The sequence below is a fragment of the Stegostoma tigrinum genome, chromosome 26 (genome assembly GCF_030684315.1).
Source record: "Stegostoma tigrinum isolate sSteTig4 chromosome 26, sSteTig4.hap1, whole genome shotgun sequence".
Taxonomy (NCBI): domain Eukaryota; kingdom Metazoa; phylum Chordata; class Chondrichthyes; order Orectolobiformes; family Stegostomatidae; genus Stegostoma; species Stegostoma tigrinum.
This window is the reverse complement of record NC_081379.1, coordinates 30,243,438-30,268,338: the sequence shown is the minus strand read 5'-3', so window position 1 is coordinate 30,268,338 and position 24,901 is coordinate 30,243,438. Positions and strand designations below refer to the sequence as shown.

The 24,901-nt window shown below is 43.1% G+C and overlaps 1 protein-coding gene across 5 annotated transcripts in view; it reads left to right on the top strand.

The window, feature by feature from the left end:
• The window catches only part of tesca (tescalcin a), a 40,178-nt gene that overhangs the window by 3,736 nt on the left and 11,541 nt on the right, over positions 1-24,901 (top strand). For all 5 annotated transcript variants that reach the window (XM_048555740.2, XM_048555739.2, XM_048555737.2 and 2 more), the window contains exons 5-6: positions 11,455-11,516; positions 17,644-17,748. In XM_048555740.2, the coding sequence (XP_048411697.1) occupies positions 11,455-11,516; positions 17,644-17,748 (167 nt within the window). The remainder of the gene's footprint in view (positions 1-11,454; positions 11,517-17,643; positions 17,749-24,901) is intronic.

Sequence of the window (24,901 nt, the reverse complement as noted above, 5' to 3'; positions counted from 1 at the left end):
AGCCACCACCAGTCAAAAATGCAAAATGAACTGGTGATATTAATTGAACACAATATGGAATATTTTGGTTTCTATTTGAATGTTCCATCTGTCGGTGGCAGTCTGTTTTGTAAGACAGCAGCTACAAGTAGGAAATATTTATTTCTTAAATAACATTGAACTTATCTTCATGTATGTTTGCTAGTTTTCTTCACTTTTTTCTTCCTCCAGTGAATTCAACCCTTTCTTTTTCTTATCCATAATTTGATGAACTCAAACGGTATCCAATGACACATTCAATTAGTTATCAAATTCTTGCACAAGAAGCCAAACCTGTTTGAGAATTCCATTCATTTCAGAGGAGTTGAGAAATATCCAATTTCGATTGTAGAAAACAGAAGTGAATTACGTAATAACCCATGACAAGTGCAAGGATTTCACAAACTTATTATTTAGGTTGGAGTATACAGTTCCTGTGTTTTTATTTTTAAGGCAGAGCTTATGGAATGCAGCAAATATTACTCACTTACTGCAGTGGAGCATAACAAGGAGAAAAAGCACTGGATAAGTTTTCAGGAACAGAGTGAATCTACTCTTTGTGGTTCTGATTTTAAGTATTACTAGGCATGTCCTGCATAACAGATGTAACAATGCTGTTGCACTCTCTTAATTCAGAAAGGCGGTGGTGGCGTTGTGGGGGGGGGGGGGGGGGGGGAGGACACACAACAGCAAATGTATGAAACAATGTAAAATATGCCTGAAAATAGTTTGAGGTCCTCCTTCTTCTACAGTTTCTATAAGATACTCCAAGTGTAAGAGTCAGTCTCTGTTTAGAAATTAACCTATGATAGGCAGATGCCCTAATATACATAATGACTTGTGTTAATACTTGCCTTTTTTTTTATTTCCTGAGATTTGAGCATTGCTGGTATTTATTAGTTATCTCTAGCTGCCCTTGGGAAGGTGATGTTGGACTAACATTTGAAGAACTGCAGTATGTTTTGTGAATGTGTTCCTGTGCTGCTGTTATGTAGTGAGTTCCAGAGTTTTAGCTTCACGAGCGATTACTGCTGATGGTTAGTAGTTAATAAAAAGAGTCACAGTGATTTTAGCGATAGGAAAGTCTCTCACTTGTGTGTGATAGAACCTCTGGGTATAAAGAAGCATAGAGGAAGGCTGTTAGGGCTCTTGTAGCACAATGGTAGTGTTCCTACTTGACAACAAAGAGGCCCAGGTTCAAGTCCCACTTGCTCCAGGGATGTGTCACAGCACCTGTGAATAGGTTGATTAGAACATATTTAGGGGGCTGCTACTGCAGGGACCTGCAGTGCAGTGGAGTATCCTTACCTCTGAACCAGGATGCTAGGGTTCAAATCCCACCTACTGTTGAGGGAAGTAGTCACATCTGTGAACAGGTTTGTATTTTTGTATCCAAGAAATGGTGATTAGCTACCCTTGAGACCCTTACTTCCTTTATTCTTCTAGGTAAGTAGACAGTTTAAAAGTACAACCACTTGCAACTTGATATTCCTACACTTCTATGGCACTTGAAGACTCTTAGTCTAGCCACTGTTAGGATGCAAGCTGTTAGCATTATCTCCCAAGACTAAACATCTTGTACCTTCTTCCCAGTAAAAAGTCGTGGCCTCCTTTAGTGTCTAATGATTAAAACACCCAGTCTTGCTGCCAGGCAGGCTGCAGAGCTTGTCATTTCTTCCTCTTGGAACCCATCCAAGGTGATCTTAGATTGTAAGAGTTTACTTCAGTCTGGGAACTTTTAATCATAGAGCTATCTTTTATAATGAGCTTTTTATACTTGGTGGATTCTTCCTCAAGTGCAAACCAGACAAAATGTGAAATGCCTTTTCTGATGAAGGGTGTAGGCCCGAAACGTCAGCTTTTGTGCTCCTAAGATGCTGCTTGGCCTGCTGTGTTCATCCAGCCCCACACTTTGTTATCTAAAATGTGGAAACTTGTTCTGTCATCCTTTCAGCTGTTAACTGCAAGCCTGAATTGCATTTTAAAAGTTATTGATCTCTAAGAAAATCATGACCACCTTCATTTTATCTTCAAACAAAGACAAAGCCCCAAAACAAACTAATCTTATAAACCTCATAATTGTCACCCCACATTTCATAACTTGGGAGAGTAAGGAATTCACTATCGAATGCCCAGTCCCTGACTTGATATAGTAGGCATCACATTTATTCAGTTGATACTGTACAGTTATTGTTCAATGGAAACCATTAGTATGCTGATAATTTTGGTAGTGCGATGCCATTGATTGCCAAAGGGAGATGACCAGACTTTAGTTAAGGTAAATACTCTGTGGTAAGGTTTCTGTTTTGAACTTTGATAGAGGTCCAGGTGTAAACTAGGTTGTCTTTGAAACCGTTTGAAACTGTTTTTGAAATGTATTGAGTTCTACTTTAGCTACATTTTCATATTGCCAAATGCAGAGTTTGCCATGGACCAACTATTTGGGCAAAATTTTAAAAACATAGATCTTCTAAAAATGTTGCTTTAAAGTATTCTTTGACTTACTGATTAGTTAATACAGTTCAATATGGGATTATCACAACAAATAAACAAATCACTCATGGGAGTGATCTGAAGTTCTGTGATTTTTCTGAAATACACAGAACCATTTATTGGCTTACATTGGTTTGCAATAGTCCATTTCTTATTGGTGAAAAAAATTGACTTTCACCACCTTCTAAAATATACCTATTCATGTCCTCACACCTAACAGAACCAACTTCATTTGTAAAACCTATTCAAAGCCTTGAAAACAAATGTAAGTAGTGGAAATTCCCAAGTGGTTATTAATTCATCTTGGAGGGGTGGGGACAGGCACGGACAATTTTGTGATGGGAGGTGGGTGGGGAGCAAGTCTGGTTTCCACCAGGTTTATTTATAAAACTAACAGCAAAATATCATAGAAATGCAACTTGTGTTTAACATAGTTAGCTCCTGTAAAAACACACAATTTGTAATGTTCATTATGTTGATTATGGCCAGATTTCACTGAAAAATGTTGGCACAACTGAAGAGAGACTCCAGGCAACTGTTTCCTTAATTTCCTTGTTTAAAATGAAAAATAAAGAATTTATATACATGTTGTACAACCGGAACACACAAGGAATCCATTGTATTAACTAAGTACAGTGAGAAGTGAAGACTGGAAACAAGTGAGGGAAGATTTGAAACATGGAAACTACATTTTGAAACTACATAAAGGGTAAAGCAGAGATGGAGACTGAGGGAGGAAATGTGGCTATGAAAGGGAGCTTTATCAAATGCTAGGAGGAAATCAGAAAGCAATAAAGGTGAACAAGCTGAAAGATTCAAACGGCAATCCTGAACATAGAGAATAGCTTTTTCAAGGTGGGCATATCTGGAAGAAAAGTGGCAATAAATTAAATCCTTGAATATGAGCAAAATACTGTGGATGGTGGAAATCTGAATTAAAAACAGAAGGCGATGGAGAAACTCAGCAGTTCTTGCAGCATCTCTGGAGACAGTAACACAGTTAATCTTTTGAGTGTGATATAACTTCTCTGGAACTCGCAGAATTCCTGCTGAGAGACCTGTGGAGTTTGTTTTTCTTGGAACCCATTAGCAGATTTAAACAACTCATAAAATTGATTGAAGGCAACACTTTCACAGTTGGGTTGTTTATATTTGGTGTCCTTTCTTTAACCTGTTGATTGAGAATTTATCAAGTGCACTTATATCATCCTCCTTGAAGCAGAACAACTGGTACATTAACAAGTGCAAATTATTGCAAATGCTGGGAATTTGAAAGAAGAACAAAAGAAAATGGTGGAATTACTCAGCAAACCTGTCAGTTCTTTGGAAAGGGGAGCAGATTTAATGCTACAAATCAGCCACCCTTCATTGGTTCACGTTGGCTAATCTGTGAGGAAAAGATAACATCTAGTTTAATTCTTTCATTGAATCTGAGTGGTAGTGGAAGGCCAGCAATTGATGTTCATTTCTAACTGCCCTAATGACCATCTTGTACTGCTACAGTCCTTGGAGTACAGGAACACCCACAGTGATATTAAGAAGAGAGTTCCAGGAATTTTACACAGATTCAATGAAGGAACGGCAAAATGTTTTGAAGTCAAAATAGTGTGTGGCTCAGAGGGGGCTTGCACATGGGATGTTCCCAAGTGTCTGCTATCCTTTTCCTTATCGGTGGTAGAGTTTGTAGATTAGGAAGATGCTATCGAAGGAGCCTCAGCAAGTTAAGCCTGGACAGCCAGTAATGAAGGGAGTGAATGGTTAAGATTATGCATGAGCTGTAACATTGTGAGTGTCACTGGAGTTGCACTGATCCAGACAAGTGGAGTACATTCCAAAGCAATCCTGGCTTATGTTTGTAGACGGTGGACGGGCTTTGTGGAATCAGGATGTTGGTGAATGCAGAATTTTCAGCCTGTGAAACATTTGTAGCTACGATATTTATGTGGCTGGTCCACTTCAGTTTCTTATCAATGCTATTGTCCAGAATGTTGATCATGCAGGATTCAGTGATAGCAATGCCATTGAATATTAAAGGGAGATGGTTAGATTCTCCCTTGTGGGAGATGACAATTCCTGGCATTGAAAAAGTGTAAATGTTACTTGACATTTGTGCCAAGAGTGAATATTAGCCAGATCTTGCTGAATATTAACACAGGAACTTCAGGAAACCCTTGTACAAGCTTCTGTTGTGGTCTGAAAAACATACAGTCATTCCATCATAAAAGTGAGAAGTCATACAAAAACAGGTTATATTCCAACAGGTTTATTTGAAGTCACAGGCTTTCGGAGTACAGCCCCTTTGTCAGGTGAAGTGAGAGAAAGGCATGCAGAACACAGAATTTATAGGCAGAGAGGTAGAAAGATCATGCAAGTGCTGTGAGCAGAGTGTCGAATAATGAGTTTCTGCAGGTGATCAAATGTGTTAGACAGTGTGAATAAAGTATCAACAGCTAAATAACAGGCAAAGTAATGGCCTATAATCCAATTAAATGAGGCAGAGAGATAGTTACAGAAAAATTTAAAATAAGGTGGTGCTGGAGACAAACCAAATGACTGGAATACATTCAGAGATAATAGGAATTGCCGATGCTAGAGTCTGAGATAGCAATGTGGAGCTGGGGGAACACAGCAGGCCAGGCACATCAGAGGAGCAGGAAAGCTGATTTTTCGGGTCAGGACCCTTCTTCAGAAATATGGGAGGGGAAGGGGGCTCTGAAGTAAATAGACTGGGGAGAACAGTGATAGCAGGTAGATAGTGGAGTGGATAGGGTGGGAGAGAAGATGGACAGGTCAAGGAGGCGGGGATGAAGCTAGTAAAGGTGTGTGTAGGTAGGAAGTAGGGATGGGGATTGGTCAATGTGGAGGGAGGGGCAGGTACATGGGAGGGAAGACAGACAGATCAATGAGGCGGGGATGAGAGGAGGGGCTGGCCTTGGGATGAGGTCGAGGGTCGGGAGATTTTGAAACTAGTAAAGTCCACATTGAGACCATTGGGTTGTAGGCTTCCAAGGCAGAATATGAGGTGCTGTTCCTCCAGTTTCCAGGTGTCATCACTGTGACACTGGAGGAGGCCCAGGATGGACATATTGCCCAGGGAGTGGGAAGGGGTGTTGAAGTGGAAGGTGTTGTTTGTTGCGAACCGAGCATAGGTGCTCTACAAAGTGGTCTCCAAGCCTCTGCTTGGTTTCCCCGATGTAGAGGAGGCCTGGCCTGCTGTGTTCCTGCAGTTCCTGACGGGAACAACATGATAGGTATAAGAGCCACATGCCAAGTGTCTAACCAAAGTAATAAGTCATCAAAAACTATATGAACTAATCAAGGTAGAGAGGCTATCCCAATTTATCAAGGTGATGATGTCAAAACAGGACAGGAAGGAAAAATTTACAGGTACAGAAAGGTGTGGTGGGGTCACATGTAGCCCGACATGAACCTAAGATTGCAGTTGAGGCATCATCATAGTTACGGACCTTCGCTATTAGTTTCTGCTCGGCAATTCTGCGTTGTTGTGTATCTTAAAGACTGCCTTGGAAGACACTTACAAAGATCAGAAGCTGAATGTCCCTGACCTCTGAATTATTCCCCAACTGGGAGGGAACATTCCTGTCTGGCAATTGTTGCGTGGTGTCCATTCATCCATAGTTGTAATATCTGCATGGTCTCACCAATATACCATGCTTCGGGGCATCCTTGCCTGCAGCATGTGAGATAGACGGCATTGGCCAAGTCACAAGTATCTGCCGAGTATGTGGTGGGTGGGTGTTGTGTGTTGATGTTGTCCTGAAGCCTGGTTTGTTTAAAGCTTGGTGGTTGCTTGGAGATGAGAAGTGGAGACGTAGTGATGATCTTGGCGAGATGCTGGTCATCATTGATGATGTTGAAGGCTGCAAAGAACATGGTGTACTCTCTCTGCTTCAGGGGAAGTACTGGATGATGAAAGGTTCTCTATCAGATGTAGTCTGTGTCTGTCTTCTGAGGAGGTCATTGCAGTTTTTCACGGTGGCACGTCAAAACTGCCAGTCGATGAGTTGAGCATTGTATCCCATTCTTCTGAGGGCATCCTTCAAAATCTTTAGGTGTCTGTCATATTCCTCCTCACCTAAGCAGATCCTGTGTATGCGCAGGGCTTGTCTGTAGGGGTTGGCTTCTTTAATATGTTTCAGGTGGAAATTAGAGAAGTTCAGCATCGTGAGGTTATCCTTGGACTGGCGGTGGAGTGAGTTATTGAGGTGTCCATCCTTTTTGGAGATGCATGTGTCAAGAATGAGACTGAGTTGGGAGAGTCATCCATAGTAAGTCTGATGGTGGGATGAAACTTGTTCATATTGCTATATAGTCATTTCAGTGATCCCTTGCCATGAGTCCAAACAGATGAATGGACAGCGCGCAGCACAAGAGGGAACACTTCTGTCTGGGGAGCACTTCAGTAGTCAAAGACATTTAGCCTCCGATCTTTGGGTAAGCATCCTCCAAGGCAACCTTCAAGATACACAACAATGCAAAATTGCCGAACCAGAACTCAAAGCCGTGATCCGTACTCATAAAAACAGCCTCATCTGTAATCTTGGGTTCATGTCGTGCTGCATTTGACCCGACCACACTGTTCTGCATCTCTAAAATCTTGTCCTGTTTTGACACGATCATCTTGATACATTGTTATGATCTCTCTACCTTGATTAGTTGGTACAATTTTGGAATACTTATTATTTTGGTTAAACCTTCAGCATGCAATTCTTATAACTATCATGTTATTCCAGTCTTTTGGTTTGCCTCCAGCACTACCTTATTTTCTGTAATTATCCATCTGCCTCATTTAGTCAGATTATAGGTCATTCTTTTGCTTGGTTATTCAGCTGTTGGCACTTTACTCACACTGCCTAATACTTTTGATCACCTGCAGAGACTTATTATTCGGCACTCCATGTTTGTGTGATCGTTTGATCTCTCTGTCCTTCATCTCTCTGTCTATAAATTCTGTGTTCTGCATGTTTCTGTCTCACTTCACCTGACAAAGGGCCTGTGCTCCAAGAGCATGTGATTTCAAATAAACCTGTTGGACTATTACCTGGTGTCATGTGATTTCTGACCTTGTCCGCCCCAGTCCAACACTAGCGCCTCCACGTCATAAAAGTGGATATGGACAAAGTATGATAAAACATTACAACGGGAATTGAAGCTCTGAAAACAGTTATGGTCCCAGACAAGACCACTACATTAATGTCCCAAACTGATTAGAGTACAGGAATATTTTTTAGACAAAGTTCGAGATCTGAAGCACTTAACTTAGAGAAATAGGTCACAACTTTTTGAACAAACAAATGAAGCTTTACTATACGTGATAAGAAAAATAAAGCAAGTTACAATATGTTTACAACTTACACTTTATCATCTGGAATTCATGAGGTCGATATGGGTTGACAAACATAGTGCATAGCACCCCTTAGAACACATCAAATATCAGTCCAGAAAGACACCAGAGATTTCTCATCAACTGATCCATATATCAGTGAGACAGCAAACTACCAAATTTGGTTAAAAGTTTCTGTCATCCCAAAGAAATTCCATTGAAAATCTAGCTTTGAAACGCCCTCAAAACCACTTTGCTGTAGTATACATGACTGTATGCTCATTGTTTGAATCTCTTTTCCTGTCTTGGCTTCTCAAAGCTGCACTCCAGCACCTACTAATGGCACAATTCCAGCTCTTTGTCACAGCTAGCTTCGCCAAGCTACCACTGCGCTGGGTTTCTCTGAACTCATTTCCCAGATGCACTGAGCAAACACGGTGTGAAGCTTGATGAACACAGCAGGCCAAGCGGCATCAGAAGTGCAGGAAAGTTGACATTTTGGGTCTCGACCCGAAACGTCAACTTTCCTGCTCCTCTGATGCCGCTTGGCCTGCTGTGTTCATCCAGCTTCACATTGTGTTATCTCAGATTCTCCAGCATCGGCAGTTCCTACTATCTCTGTAACTATCTATCGGCTTCCTTCACCCCCCCAACTCTGAACAACCCCTGAGACTCCCCACCCATACCAAGCTTTTAGAACAAATTGCAGTGCTTTATCTGTACGGAGACACATACACTGCTTCCATCACATGCCAAGTCATTGATCAATACCAGCCACCTCTTGGAGTATCTCAAATATTCTGCATTAGAAAGGACTTGTGTGTCACATTCAAACCCAACAGGTAGTTCTCCCATAATGCAATTGTTGTGTTCTTGTCTGCCCTCATGCTATAGAAAATCGCTGTTAAAAATCGCACTATAGGGAAATTGCTCTGCAATATTGCTATACCTGTACAGCAGAAAGTTCATGTTATCCAGAAAGCATCTACTATTAATCAATTGTGTGACAGCCAATTCACATTAACAAAACACACATTGTAGCAGAACTACCTTTACATCACATGGGCATTTTCAGCACAGTGCTGTGAATATGCTCAACATTGTGTGAAGAATCATCCACATTCTCATTAAAAGTTTGTTCGTACACATCACTGTCTTCTGTTAGAATGCATTTCATCCCTAGGAGGCAGTTGCATTGAGTTGGAATACTAGCCCTTGATGATCAAGACCCTTGTCCTGAATAGACCCTTCTTCTTTAGCATTTCTGCAAGTTTGCTAGATTGTCTACTATTCAGGAGGAATACCATAAGAACATAAGAACTGGGAGCAGAAGTAGGCCATCTGGGTCCTCAAGCCTGCCCCGCCATTTAATAAGATCATGGCTGATCTTTTTGAGACTCAGCTCCACTTACCTGCCCACTCACCATTACCCTTAATTCCTTTACTGTTCAAACATTTATCTAGCCTTGCGTTAAACACATTTAGTGAGGTAGCTTCAACTACTTCACTGGGCAGGGAAATCCACAGATTCACAACCCTTTGGGTGAAGAATTTCCTCCTGACCTCAGTCATACATCTGCTTCCCTTTATTTTGAGGCAATGCCGTCTAGTCCTAGTTCCACCTTCTAGCAGAAACAACCTCCCTGCCACCACCGTATCTATTCCCTTCATAATCTTATATGTTTTATGAGATCTCCCCTCATTCTTCTGAATTCCAATGAGTATAATCCCAGTCTACTCAGTCTCTCCTCATAATCCATCCCTCTCAACTTTGGAATCAACCGAGTGAATCTCCTCTGCACCCCCTCCAGTGCTAGTATAGCTCTTCTCAAGTAAGGAGACCAAAACGGCACACAGTATTCCAGGTGTGGCCTCACCAGGACGCTATACAGCTGCAGCATAGCATCCCTGTTTTTAAACTCCATCCCTCTAGCAATGGCAGATAAAGTTCCATCTGCCTTTTTAATTATCTGTTGTACCAACAATCCCACTTTCAGCGATGCATGCAAAAGGGCATCCAAGTCCCTGTGCACAGCAGCGTGCTGCAATTTTTTACCATTTGAAACACAATCCATTTTGTTGTTATTCCTACCAAAATGGATGACCTCATACTTATCAACATTGTACTCTATCTGCCAGACCTTTGCCCACTCACTTAGACTGTCTGTATCCCTCTGTAAACTTTCAGTGTCTTCTGCAAACTTTGCTCTACCACTCACCTTAGTGTCATCTGCAAATTTTGACACACCACACTTCGTTCCCAACTACAAATCATCCAATTAAATTGTAAACAATTGCAGTCCCAACACTGATCCCTGAGGCACACCACTAGCCACTGACCGCCAACCAGAAAAGCACCCATTTACCCCTACTCTTTGCTTAGCCATGGCTTAGCTGATGAGAAAATATCATTACTCAAACTTGGTATTGCACCTGTTTTTTTTTCTGTACTCCTTTAAACCAGAGAGGACAAAGACTGCACAAACGATGCACACATTTAAATTATTAAAAGTCTACTTTTGATCAATTTCTGTGATTACTGTATGTACCCCTTACCAAGATACTCCAACTTCTTAATTTTCAATGGACATGACCAATAATAGCACATCATGAAACAATTTGAGAGGTGCATGTGAGGCAGATTGATTTACTCCTTTTTAGAATCAGAATCCATGGGGCTCCTGTGGTGCAGTGGTAGTCTCCTTACCAGAATGCCAAGGTTCAAGTCCCACTTGTTCCAACGTATGTCAAAACATGCCTGAAGGACTTGATTAAAAATATCTAGCGTTTGAATCCTAGAATTTTCCTTTAAAACCCTCAGAGTAGCTGCTAATCTGTGTGCCATTGTTTTACAACAAACAACAACTTGGCTTTACTGTATTGAATATTGTGTCTGAAGAATGAAGTTATTTTCAGAAACAAAGAATAGCCCAGTTCGTCCCCTCCCCCCACTGCACCACACAACTAGCCCAGCTCTTCCCCCCCCACCCACTGCATCCCAAAACCAGTCCAACCTGTCTCTGCCTCCCTAACCGGTTCTTCCTCTCACCCATCCCTTCCTCCCACCCCAAGCCGCACCCCCATCTACCTACTAACCTCATCCTACCTCCTTGACCTGTCCGTCTTCCCTGGACTGACCTATCCCCTCCCTACCTCCCCACCTATACTCTCTCCACCTATCTTCTTCACTCTCCATCTTCGGTCCGCCTCCCCCTCTCTCCCTATTTATTCCAGTTCCCTCTCCCCATCCCCCTCTCTGATGAAGGGTCTAGGCCCGAAACGTCAGCTTTTGTGCTCCTGAGATGCTGCTTGGCCTGCTGTGTTCATCCAGCCTAACATTTTATTATCTTGGAATTCTCCAGCATCTGCAGTTCCCATTATCTCAATATACTTTAGCTCTTCTATTTACCAGCTGCTTAGTTAGATGAGCACTCTGAAAGTTTTCCAATTTGATATAATTAATTGCTGAATTACATTGTGGTGATGTCTATAATCAAATATTGCTACGTAACAAATTTCTGCCACATTTGTTGGGACACTGACTTCTCTGTGATGTGAAATACTTTTGCACTAATCAAAGTATGCTATATTTCTGCTAGTTTTGTTTCGGATGTATGACACTAATGGAGATGGAAAAATCACCTTGGAAGAATTAAGAGAGGTATTTTTCAACCCAAAATTTAAATTCCAAATGCTTAAATGTGAATAAATGCCATATAATTTATAACAATTGTAAGTAACACAGAATGGTTGAAGAAATGGGCAACTAACTGGCTCGCCCAAAAGGCAAGTCAATTATTCAGACTTAAGTCATTAATAGGTTATTAATTGTAAACTGCAAGGACCCATCTCACATCTTATAATAATGCACATCACAGTTAGTTATAAGTGCATATCAGATATCAGTTAGATTATGCCAAGTTATTGTCCTCTTGAAATAATTAAAGCTGTTTAAAAACTGACCACATTTACAAGAATTTAACATCTTATAGAAAGTGTTCTTCCTCAGCAAGTTGGGTGGTTGTCAGGCAATGCGCTACAGTAAATAAATTAATAAAAATATCAGAAGATGAGACAACATCTAGACAGAGCACAGGGAGGAATAGCCAGAAGTCATAGCAATAAGACCAGGACCATGAAGTTAAGGGAAGTAGCAGCAAGAGCAAGAAGGACAGATCAGGAGAAATGGATATAGCAACTGGACCAGGTAAAAGGGAAAGAGGAAATGCAAGAAAAGAAAAAGCCTGAAGGGAGAGACGAGGATGTTGAGAGAAACAGGCTGGAAGGAAAATGAGAGATAACAAAGTGTGGAGCTGGATGGGCACAGCAGGCCAAGCAGCATCTTAGGAGCTCAAAAGCTGATGTTTCGGGCCTAGACCCTTCATCAGAAAAGGGGGAGGGGAAGAGGGTTCTGAAATTAATAGGGAGAGAGGGGGAGGCGGATCAAAGATGGATAGTGGAGAAGATAGGTGGAGAGGGGACAGACCGGTCAAAGAGGTGGGGATGGAGCCAGTGGAGGTGAGTGTAGGTGGGGAGGTAGGGAGGAGATAGGTCAGTCCAGGGAGGACGGACAGGTCAAGGGGCGGAATGAGTAGGAAGGAAATGGGGGTGTGGCTTGAGGTGGGAGGAGGGGATAGGTTAGTGGAAAAACACTTTAGGGAGGCGGGGACAAGCTGGGCTGGTTTTGGGATGCAGTTGGGGCAGGGGAGATTTTGAAGCTTGTGAAATCCACATTGATATTGGGCTGCAGGGTTCCCAAGCGGAATATGAGTTGCTGTTTTGGCGTTGAAACTGCTCGACCACACCCTGAAGCAAACCAGGTACTACAGCCACATCACCTTCCTCAGCACCTGCCTACGGAACCAGTTCAGCCCCAGTGGACTACAGCCCACATTCAAGCCTTCCCAATTTGGCCCCAACCATGACCATATCTACATCTAGAACATCGAGACCCTTCAGAAGCGTTCCTCCCTGTGAGTCCTGAAGCACATACTCGCAGCAATGTGCCGGCATCTCCAGGCACTGCAATCCAACCTGCCCCAGCTCAGAGCCTCCCTCTCCCAGACCTGCAAAGGACTTCTCCTGTTTTTTATTCTTTGTAGGATCCACAACCTGAACTTACAATTCTACTCAGCTTTATTGGACGCTAAAAACCGTAAATAGAGTAAACTCACCGGTCCCTGCCAGCTGAAACGGGACTCCTCCACCTCCCAAATCCCAAGCCGTACCCAGGACCTTGCCCACAATGTACCCGCTGCCATTGGCCATGAGGCCACTGTCGGAGAACCCACAGATGATGTCACATCCGCCACCGCTGGGTACACCACTCCCGGGACCGCGAGCGCCATCGCGACTGAAGTCACAGCCTCCATTTTCGAGACCAACACCACAGACACGACCGTCACCGCTACTGCTGCCGCCTACCCTGCTCCGCCCACCACTGACGCCGACAGAACTTCGCCCACCGCTGACACCAACAGAACTTCGCCCACCGCTGACGCCAACAGAACTTCGCCCACTGCTGACGCCGACAGAACTTCGCCACCACTGACGCCGACAGAACTTCGCCACCACTGACGCCGACAGAACTTCGCCACCACTGACGCCGATGGAACCCCGCCTACAGCAGATGCAGGCGCAACCCCACCCACCACCGCCAATGTAACTCTGCCCATAGCTGACGCTGACTTCCCTCCGTCCACAGCCTCCACAGCCAGCAGCTCCAGAGGAGACAGCAACACTGTACCCTGCCGCGTCTTCACCATCCCCCCAGACCTCCCCCTGACTGAGGTCGAATGGTCAGTCCTCAGCAAGGGGCTCACCTTTGACACCTCCACCCACACATCAAACAATACTGGTCACGTTTGGACATTGAGCAGTTTTTCTGCCACCTCGTCCTCCATGCTTACTTCTTTAACAGTGAGCCTAACCCTCCCTCCACTGACCCCTTCTCCCACCTCCAGCACAAGCCCTCCTCCTGGACACCACCCACAGGCCTTCTACCCTCCCTCGACCTCTTCATCTCCAACTGCTGTCAAGATATCAATCGCCTCAACTTCTCCGCCCCTCTCACCCACTCCAGCCTCTCCCCCACAGAACGGGCAGCCCTCTGCTTCCTCCGCTCCAATCTCAACCTCACCATCAAACCCGCAGACAAGGGAGGCGCAGTTGTAGTATGGTGCACTGACCATTACATCGCTGAAGTCCGACGCCAACTCTCCGACACCACCTCCTACCGCCCCCTGGATCATGACCCTACCCCCGAGCACCAAACCATCATCTCCCAAACCATCCACAACCTCATCACCTCAGGTGACCTCCCACCCACAGCCTCCAACCTCATTGTTCCCCAAGCCCGCACCGCCCACTTCAATCTCCTTCCCAAAATCCACAAACCCACCTGCCCTGGTCGACACATTGTCTCCACCTGCTCCTGCCCCACTGAACTCATCTCCACCTATCTGGACTCCATTTTCTCCGCTTTGGTCCAGGAACTCCCTACCTACGTCCGTGACACCATCCACACCCTCCACCTCCTCCACAACTTTCAATTCCCTGGTTCCCACCACCTCATTTTCACCATGGACATCCAGTCCCCATACACCTGCATTCCCCATGCAGAAGGCCTAAAGGACCTCTGCTTCTTCCTGATCCCCAGGCCCAACCAGTCCCCCTCCACTGACACCCTCATCCGCCTAGCTGAACTCATCCTCACCGTCAACAACTTCTCTTTCAATTCCTCCCACTTCCTACAGACAAAGGGGGTGACCATGGGTACCTGCATGGGCCCAAGCTATGTCTGCCTCTTTGTAGGTTACATGGGACAATCCCTCTTCTGCACCTACACAGGCCCAAAACCACACCTCTTCCTCCGTTGCATTGATGACTGTATCAGCGCTGCCTCGTGCTCCTATGAGGAGCTCGAACAGTTCATCCACTTCACCAACACCTTCCACCCCAACCTCAAGTTCACCTGGACTATCTCTAACACCTCTCTCTCCTTCCTGGACCTCTGTCTCCATCTCAGGCTACACCTACAAACCGATATCCATTTCAAGCCCACCGACTCCCACAGCTACGTAGAATACACCTCCTTCCACCCACCTTCCTGCAAAAATGCCATCCCCTATTCCCAATTCCTTCACCTCCACCACATCTGCTCCCAGGATGAGGCATTCCACTCCCGTACATTTCAGATGTCTTCATTAGTCAAGGAACGCAACTTCCCTCCCACAGTGGTCGAGAACACCCTTGACCGTGTCTCCCGCATTTCCCGCAACTCATTACTCACACCCCGTCCCCGCAACAACCACCAAAAGAGAATTCCCCCTCATCCTCACGTCCCTCATTACTCACACCCCGTCCCCCCACCAACCTCCAGATCCAACACATCATCCTCCGACACTTCCGCCATCTGCAATCTGACCCCACGACCAAAGACATTTTCCCATCCCCACCCTTGTCTGCTTTCTGGACGGACCACTCTCTCCGTGACTCCCTCGTCCGGTCCACACTCACCTCCAACCCCACCACACCCAGCACCTTCCCCTCCAACCGCAGGAAGTGCTACACCTGCCCTCATACCTCCTTCCTCACCCCCATCCCAGGCCCCAAGATGACTTTCCACATCAAGCAGATGTTCACCTGCACGTCTGCCAATGTGGTATACTGCATCCGCTGTACCCAGTGTGGCTGCCTCTACCTTGGGGAAACCAAGCGGAGGCTTGGGGACGACTTTGCAGAACACCTCCGCTCGGTTTGCAATAAACAACTACACCTCCCAGTCGCGAACCATTTTAACTCCCCCTCCCATTCCTCAGACAGTGTGTCCATCCTGGGCCTCCTGCAGTGCCCAACGATGTCACCCGAAGGTTGCAGGGACAGCAACTCATATTCCGCTTGGGAACCCTGCAGCCCAATGGTATCAATGTGGACTTCACAAGCTTCAAAATCTCCCCTCCCCCTACTGTATCCCAAAACCAGCCCAGCTCGTCCCTGCCTCCCTAACCTGTTCTTACACTTACCTATCTCCACCTCCCACCTCAAGCTGCACCCCCATTTCCTTCCTACTAACGTCATCCCGCCCCCTTGACCTGTCCATCCTCCCTGGACTGACATATCCCCTCCCTACCTCCCCACCTACACTCACCTCTACTGGCTCCATCCCTGCCTCTTTGACCAGTCTGTCTCCTCTCCACCTATCTTCTCCTCTATTCATCTTCAATCTGCCTCCCTCTCTCTCCCTAATAATTTCAGAACCCTCTCCCCCTCCCCCTTTTCTGATGAAGGGTCTAGGCCCGAAACGTCAGCTTTTGTGCTCCTAAGATGCTGCTTGGCCTGCTGTGTTCATCCAGCCCCACACTTTGTTATCTCGGATTCTCCAGCATTTGCAGTTCCCATATTCTCTGGAAGGAAAATGATACCAGTTATGGACTCATAACTCCAACAATGAGAAAGAGAGAAGCCATACAGAAGGGAACAGGGTGCTGGTGAGAAAGACAAGCTAGTAGTCTATACTCGTTGGAATTCAGACGAATGAGGGGAGATCTTATAGAAACATATAAGATTATGAAGGGAATAGATAAGGTGGATGCAGGGAGATTGTTTCTGCTTGCAGGTGAAACTAGGACTCGGGGGCATAGCCTCAAATAAAGGGAAGCAGATGTCGGACTGAGGCCAGGAGGAACTTCTTCACCCAAAGGGTTGTGAATCTGTGGAATTCCTTACCCAGTGAAGCGGTTGAAGCTACCTCACCGAATGTTTTTAAGCTAAGACTAGATAAATGTTTGAACAGTAAAGGAACTAAGGGTAATGGTGAGTGGGCGTGTAAGTGAAGCTGAGTCTCAAAGATCAGCCATGATCTTATTGAATAGTGGGCAGGCTCGAGGGGCCAGATGGCCTCAACCTGCTCCTAGTTCTTATGTTCTTATGTTCTATCCAATTGGAAGCAAGGATGATGTGTTAACTGGAAAGACAAACTGAATGGCGGTGAAGTGACAGTAAGAAAAGTTAGAGAAACAAGTGGTAAAGTCAAAACCATTCCAAAGTTTGGCAAACAGAAAACAAACAATCACAAAAAAAATCAAAAATCATGACAACCTACTGCCAAATTAGCCATGCCATTCATCTTCATATTTGATATCAAGAAGGTAAAGGCCCTGTGTCACAATTGGATGTAATACAACACGATCCTCAGTTGGGAAATGTGGGTCAAAATCCCTGAATTCCCCTACTATCATCTTTATGGGTGTAACTACGCCACATGGACTGCAGCAGTTCAGAAAGGCAGTTCATCGTCACCCTCATGGACAATTAGGGATGAGCAATAAGTGCTGGAATACCAGCAGTGGTCATATCCCAAGAACATTTTGCATTAAATGCTGGGACATTGCTTCTGGCTTAGCAGTCACACTCACACGTTTGCATAATCATAAATTGGTTATTGCATTTCCCTAAATTGTAATAATAACTATACTTCAAAAGTACCTGATTGGCTCTAGGACACACTTTGGGTGTCTTGATAATGCCCACTTTGTATTCTCCTGTTTAATTGCAAATTAAAACAAGCTTTTAAAATTAATCATTCATTTCCATATAAACAGATGCAGTAAGAACGAATGAATTAAAGATTGCAACTCAGACTTGGATTAAAACATTACTTTAAAACTGTTAGTTTAGTTTTTGTGAGTTGAAAAACCTCAATTAACATAGTGCATTCTGGTTAATATACAGTTTTCATTATTCTCCGTAATACAATTTTAAATTTGTGCTCTCTCCTTTTTGTTCAGATTATTGACGAATTATTATCTAAGACATCAAATACAGAAAAGACCTCCTCATCAATTGCAGATGCTGCGATGCTGGAAGCTGCAAACATTTGTATGGAACAAACGGTTTGTGCCATTTTAGATTCAAATTCATACTTAATGTTGTTTCAATTTTTGATTCTTTTCCCATGTAAACCACTCTCTCCGTAATTATAAGCTTTATAGATCATAGGTAGAGGCAGGAAGAGACAGCTGTGAGGCTGTTACTATGGTCAGCAGCCAAGATTGAACAGGGTTAACAAACTACATGATCCAGATATTTATGGAGAGCATTTAGGACCTCTGAAGATTACTTGCAAGTGTGTCGAATGTATGTTTAATTTCTAATCAAACAATGGAGCAGCATTCAGCAGCTGTATGGGCTAGACCTGCTCCTAATTCATATGTATGTGTGTTCATTTCTGAGGAATAACTTGAGAGAATTTAGTGCTTCCTGTGCAAAATATCTTTGAACACATTCTCGTCACATTTTTGAAACAATATAACTGAGAATAAAAGTGTTATATGCATGTTGCCTCAATATTTCATCATGCCTCTTTGTACTGGAATGTCTACAGAGTGATGTAGAATAGCAGAACTGAATCAGTTTCTTCCATTGTGCTTTCTCTGCGCTGGTCGATACCAAGGAAACTTCATTGTTTTAATACAGAAGGTGGGACACAGTTTTTTCAACAGGGCTTCCCATTTGGGTTTGCATTAGTTGCAGTTCGAGAGCTAAGGCAAGGCTTCCCACTGGTAAAGAGGATAACACTTTTTTTTACTTCCTATGGTGTTAAAAGCTTTTTATGTTTCATGTTTTGTTTCTTTTTAAATGGAAGATACATTGGCTCTAATTTTTTTACTTTCAGATTCGTTAGCCTGCAAGTTCCACTCTATTAAAATTAATTGGCATTATTTGTTGTCCAGCCAATGTAGAAATAGAAAATGCTCCCCACTATCTTTAAAGCATTTCCTTTTCCAGGCTTTTCTGAGATTATCTCGCACTTAGGCTAGTGACTCACACTTTGCATTTATCGTGGTTTTGTGGGAGGTGCTTGGTATGTGCTGAGAAATGGCACAAAGAGATTAATAATAGTGAACGTGAATCTTAACATTCCATTTGACACTACACTGAGGATTCTAATCACTCTGATTTCATAAAGAATTGTCATTCAACTAAATAAAAATGTATGAATGATGTGAAGTCATTTTTGATGAAAGGTCTGATGTGGAAACGTTCCAGCGAAATTGGACGGCCTGACTGGTCTTTTATATCACAATGGCATTCATTTTAACATAGCTGCATGGAGGTATTATTTCTTTAATGACTTCTTTTTTATCCAGTGCAGGATGTAACCCTCCTAACTGCCTTTTCTTGAGTGATTTTTGCTGTATAAACACTGGCAAGGCACGCGTACTGTCAGTAATGAGTCAGTGGGAATCTCTCCTCTTCTTACAGCTTGCCATAGATTAGCTATTTGCTTGGCTACATTGCTTTAGTATTTCTTTGTATATGGTGGATATTTCATTTGGATGGCACAGTGGCTCAGTGGTTAGCACTGCTACCTCACAGTACTAGGGCCTGAGTTTGATTCCAGCCTTGGATGACTGTCCGTGTGAAGTTTGTATATTCTCTTCTTGTTTGCATGGGTTTCCTCTGGGTACTCCAGTTTTATCCCACAGTCCAAATATGTACAGGTTATGTGGTTTGGCCCTGGTAAATTATCAATAGCATCCAGAGATATGTGGGTTAGCCATGGTAAATGCGGGGTTATGAGGATAGAATAGGGAGGTTGGTCTGGGTGGGATAGTCTTTGGAGGCTTGGTATGGACTCAATGGGCCGAATGGTCTGTTTCCACTTCATAGGGATTCCATAGCTGAACACATAGGTTCCTTTAAAAGAGTGGCCCACCAGCCTGTCAATGCAAGTTATTACATCATTTTAAATAGTTTGTCTTTAGAGGTGATTGTTGTAATCAATCAACGAAAGACCCGTTACCATACTGGAAATATAACCATAGGCCACCTAACCTCAAGTTCATATGTTTTTCATGTGGACACCACCCTCCTGACTTTTCATCATCCTTTGAACTACAAATAATTCATAAAACCATGAACCACATTCTTAGCTGTGTGAAGATTACTTCACCATCACCCCAACCCACATCAATCTTTGCTGATCTTCATATTCAGTTCAAGTTACATAACCTTTTACGTACTGCAATAACTCCATGATATGAAGGCCAATATCCCATCACAAAGTCACCTTTTATTTATACATGTATTGTGCATGACACTGATCCAGCTAGCTCAGAGACTGAACAGAACTCCTGACATTCCTGTTTATAACTGTCAGCCAGGGCTCCCTGATTGGACCCAGGTTAACAGCCCCAGTGGGGGAAATTATATTCATTGACAACCACCTGGCTGACATTGTTCCAATCACTGCACATCCGTACGTGTTCTGACACAAACCAGTTTCCTGTTTACTGATCTTCCTATGCACTGCTTGCTGCTACTTCTGCTAAACACATCTAACCTTCTGAAATTCTTTTCCTTGGCATGTAAAATGTTGCCTTGTTTTCCCTCCAAAATCACCTACAGACTGTAATCTCACATTCTCCTTCTTCACTAATTTGGTGATCACCCTTAGAATTGAAGATGTCATCTGTATGAGTGTAAGATAATGCATTTTGATGCTTTGTGAAATGTTCTCTGCCAATATAAGCTCTTATAGTGAAATACTGAAGAGAATGGAGCAATCTGAGTAGTATAGGAGCAAATTACTGTGGATGCTGAAAACTGCACTGAAAACAAGAAATGCAGGAGATCACAGTGGGTCAGGCAGCATCCATGGAGAGAAAGCAACCTAATGTTTCAAGTGTAGATGACTCTTTGTCAGAGCTGAAGTGTGAAGGGGGCAGCATGTTTACTATGGGGGAATTGGGGTTTGGAGTACTGAGGGAGAAATTATATTGATAGCTCCGATTAAGTGATCAGAATGTGAGAATGGTAGAACAATAATGTGTCTGACTGCTGGACTGGAAAGAACAGACACTTGGGAGAGGGGAGAGAGTTCATGATGACAGAGAATGGAACAGGTAAAGGTAAAAGGGAAGGAATAAGTTCACAGTTTGAATGTGTTGAATGTAGGGTGGCACGGTGGCTCAGTGGTTAGTGCTGCAGCCTCACAGCATCAGGGACCCGGGTTTGATTCCGGCCTCGGACGACTGTCTGTGCGGAGTTTGCACATTCTCCCCGTGTCTGCATGGGTTTCCTCCGGGTGCTCCCGTTTCCTCCCACAGTCCAAAGATGTGCAGGCTAGGTGGCTCAGCCATGCTAAATTGCCCATAGTGTTCAGGGGTGTGTGCGTTATAGGGGGATGGGTCTGGGTGGGATGCTGCAAGGGACGGTGTGGACTTGTTGGGCCAAAGGGCCTGTTTCCACACTGTAGGGAATATAATCTATATTGAGCCACTCCAACTGCATAAATGCTGCCCCCTCCACACTTCACTTTAGCTCTGACAAAGAGTCATCTAGACTCAAAACATTAGCTTGCTCTCTCTCCATGGATGCTGTCTGACCAGCTGTGATATCCAGCATTTTTTGCTTTCAATCTGAGTAGTACACAGGTAGTCATTTTTCACAATGCAACAATATGGCAAATTGTATTTGCACATTGGGCAAACCGTTTCCTTGATTTTAATCCACATTGTACATTTTAGAATGTTTGGGCTATAACACCAATAATTTACTAATATAGTTTCTTGCTGGTCGTGGGGTCAGATTGCAATTAGATACTCACTATCCTTGGGGAGTTGGATCGCCGATGTATAAGAAGGACGATTAAAATTAGCAGTTACTCATTTCCCTTTGACGAACTCCCATTACATGTCAATATGCGGCTCAGGTTGGATGCAACATCGAGAGGAGGCATTTAATTGTAGGTCATTAAAACTCCTAAAACTTTTTGACATATTCTTCACTCTCTATGGCCTAAATGCATTAAACCAGCTCAAGACCAATGACGATCTACAGACAGCCACCGAAATCAGAACTGTTCTGACAAATTTCACATACAAAGGAATAATTTAGATTATATATTGCCTTTCACGATCCTAAACGATACTAAAATTCTTCAGAATCGTTAAGTTGCTTCTGAAGTTGTACAGTGGGCAAATGCAACATACAGCCTGTACAGGAAAGATCAGACAGAAATAGTGAGATAAATGACCAGGTAATAGCTCAGAGCTTACTTTGCACAGTGGGGGGACTTTTTCTCCCCCATTCACCTTGCAAAAGCCGCCAAGTGTCGACAGTTGCTCCCAGTAATTTGGTATCTGTTTGAATTTCCCTCCTTCTACAGAAGGTCTGTTATGTTTGCAGGATCAGTCAAATTAAAGAACCCTCACAAACATGCAAATTTATCACACAGGAAGCAGAATAAAAATTGGAGCATTCAAAAAGCAACAAGGAAATAATGAAAAAGGAACTGAAAATAACTGTTTAACCTATGATGTTAATTTTTTGAGAGATTTGACACGAACTTTACAAAGATAACTTTTCTGGGGAAGGAAGGCTGCGCAACAATATTTGTGGTTTACTACACCATTTAAGCATGTTCTCCTCATTGCACAGGCCCAAATTATTTTTACTTGGAGGAATAATAATTAGCCTCTAAATTAGACACAAAAGTGTCACCACTGGAGACACAGATCAAAGCAAAAGCACTCAACTGCTGTACATAAAATATATTTAATTTTACAGACATTCTCTGAAAGCAAGCACTTTTCATAAGTGGAGACATGCTACTTCTCCAATCTATGTTTGTAAATGCACCATCTAAGGTGTGGACCATGAAGATTACTCATCTTGTTTTTCTTGGCTTTTCTTGTAAGTTGCAAAATCAGATCGAAAGCATAGAACAGAATACATTTACCAGGGTTCTTAAGTAAAGAATCAAAAACAGAAGTAAGTGTGAAATGCATTTTTCTGGATGTCTTCAAAGTGGAATGGAGGGTTTGAGTTGTAAAGAGAGGCTGAATAGGCCTTTTTCACTGGAGTGTGGAAGGTCGAGGGGTGACCTTATAGGGATTAATAAAATAATGAGGGGTTTAGATAAGGTGAACGGCAGGTGTCTTTTCCCTAAGTTGGTGATTTCAAGTAAGGGCCGTGTTTTTAAAACGACAGGAGAAAGATTAAAAAAAAAGACATGAGGGCAATTTCTTTACAAAGAGAATGATTCAGGTGTAGAATGAACTTCCAGAGGAAGTGATGGATGTGTGTACAGTTTAAATGTTTAAAAGACATTTGAAGAAGTACATGAATGAGAAATATTTGGAGGGAGATGGGTCAAGCGCAGGCAGGTGGGAGTAGTTTAGTTTGAGATTATGATCAGCATGAATGAATTGGGCCAAAGGGCCTATCACCGTGCTGTTTGAATTTATGGAGAGTCATATTGTTATATCTTAGGGGTTTTGGGGTTCCCTAAGTGGCAGACTTTGATTCAGTTTGACATTGTGGAAGAATGCAACATGGACAGGTTCTTCACAGATTTCATTGAGTTTCACGCAAGCTTTTGCAGATTTCTGAGTCTGTGCTAGAAAGCAACCTGTCCACAAAGTGCCCCAAAAATTCATCTCTTTAGGGAGTTTCTGCTTATTGTTTAATTTTGCAGGCCTTGAAGGAGAATTCAAAAATAAGCTGAATCTTTCAGATGCAACAACACAAGTGAGAAATGTTTTGAATAGTTTTTTTATGTTTATGAAGGATCCTGGCAATCGTACTTTTGGTTGTGTGTTTTGATAACGCCATCCATGAGTTTGGATTCAACTCAGACCAATCAAGGAAAAGGCAATATCAAGGACTGTCTTCAGGTTTCAACTTCTTTATACCACTGCTTATTACGTACTCAGAATAAATACAACAATTCGCTGTATTGGCACTACCTCTAATCTTGCTGTTACATTATTGAAAGTTTACACCATGAATTCTGCAGTCTACTGTTAGTCTTTCTACTATAAATACTTCTCTCCATATGTTTCTAATGTTCACATGGCTAGACTACAGGTTTCTACCTAGTCACCCATGTGTTTCTTTCTTCTTCCTTAACTATTTATGCCCAGTGAGGAGAAGCTCTGTGACATCATTCACAAGGTTGTTCCAGGTTCTTAAAGCCCTAACATAACATTGTCTCCGAATTATACAAGCATACAAATTGTTAATTTAGAGTCGGAGTAGACCATTTGCCGCAATGCCTTATCTGCCACTTGAAAAGAAGACAGCTGTTCTGATTGTGGCTTGAGATCTATTCTCTTGTCCCTATCACCTTTCACTCCCTTGTCAATCAAGAATCTATCTAAATAAACTTTTAACTATCCAGTGGCCTATACCTCCACTGTTAGCTGGGGAATGAATTTTACAGGGTAATCACCCTCTGAAAGAAGAAAATTCTCTTCCTTACTGTCAATCATTGTGGGGCAGCACTGTGGCTCAGTGTTTAACACTGCTGCCTGACAGCACCAGGGACCCAGATTTGACTCCACCCTCGCGCAACTGCCTGTGTGGAGTATGCACATTCTCCCTGTGACTGCGTGGGTTTCCTCCTACAGTCCACTGATGTGTGGGTTAGGTGAATTGACCATGCTAAATTGCCCATAGTGTCCAGGGATGTGAAGGCTAGGTGGGTTAGCCAAGGGAAATGCAGGGTTACAGGGATAGGGTGGGATGCTCTCCAGGGCATCAGTGTGGAATAATTAAGCCAAATAGCCTGCTTCCACACTGTAGGGATTCTATTTTTAAATGGAAGGCTTTTTCTTAAACCATTAACACTAGTTCTAGTCTTTGCCATAAGGGGAAATGTCCCCTCAGTACCCACCCTGTCATGTTCATTCAGAATTTTAAATGTTTTAATAAGATAATCTCATTCCTCAAACATCCAATAGATAAAAATTCAACATGCCCAACCTTTTCTCATAAAGTTAACCCCTTCATCCCACAAATCAGTCAAGTGAACCTTCTCTGATTCTAACTAGAAAATGCTGACATTTACGAGTGATCACTCATAGGTAGTAGATTTAAACTGTTTTATCTTGTCTGATCAATTAATTTTCAGCAATATTGATCAAGCTTCAAGTGCTCTGAATTTTATAAAACATCACATTTTTAGAAAGCTGATTTGTGGCAGATTATGTGTGCAGTGGTGGGTAGATGAGTTTGACTGGAACCAGAAGGGACAAA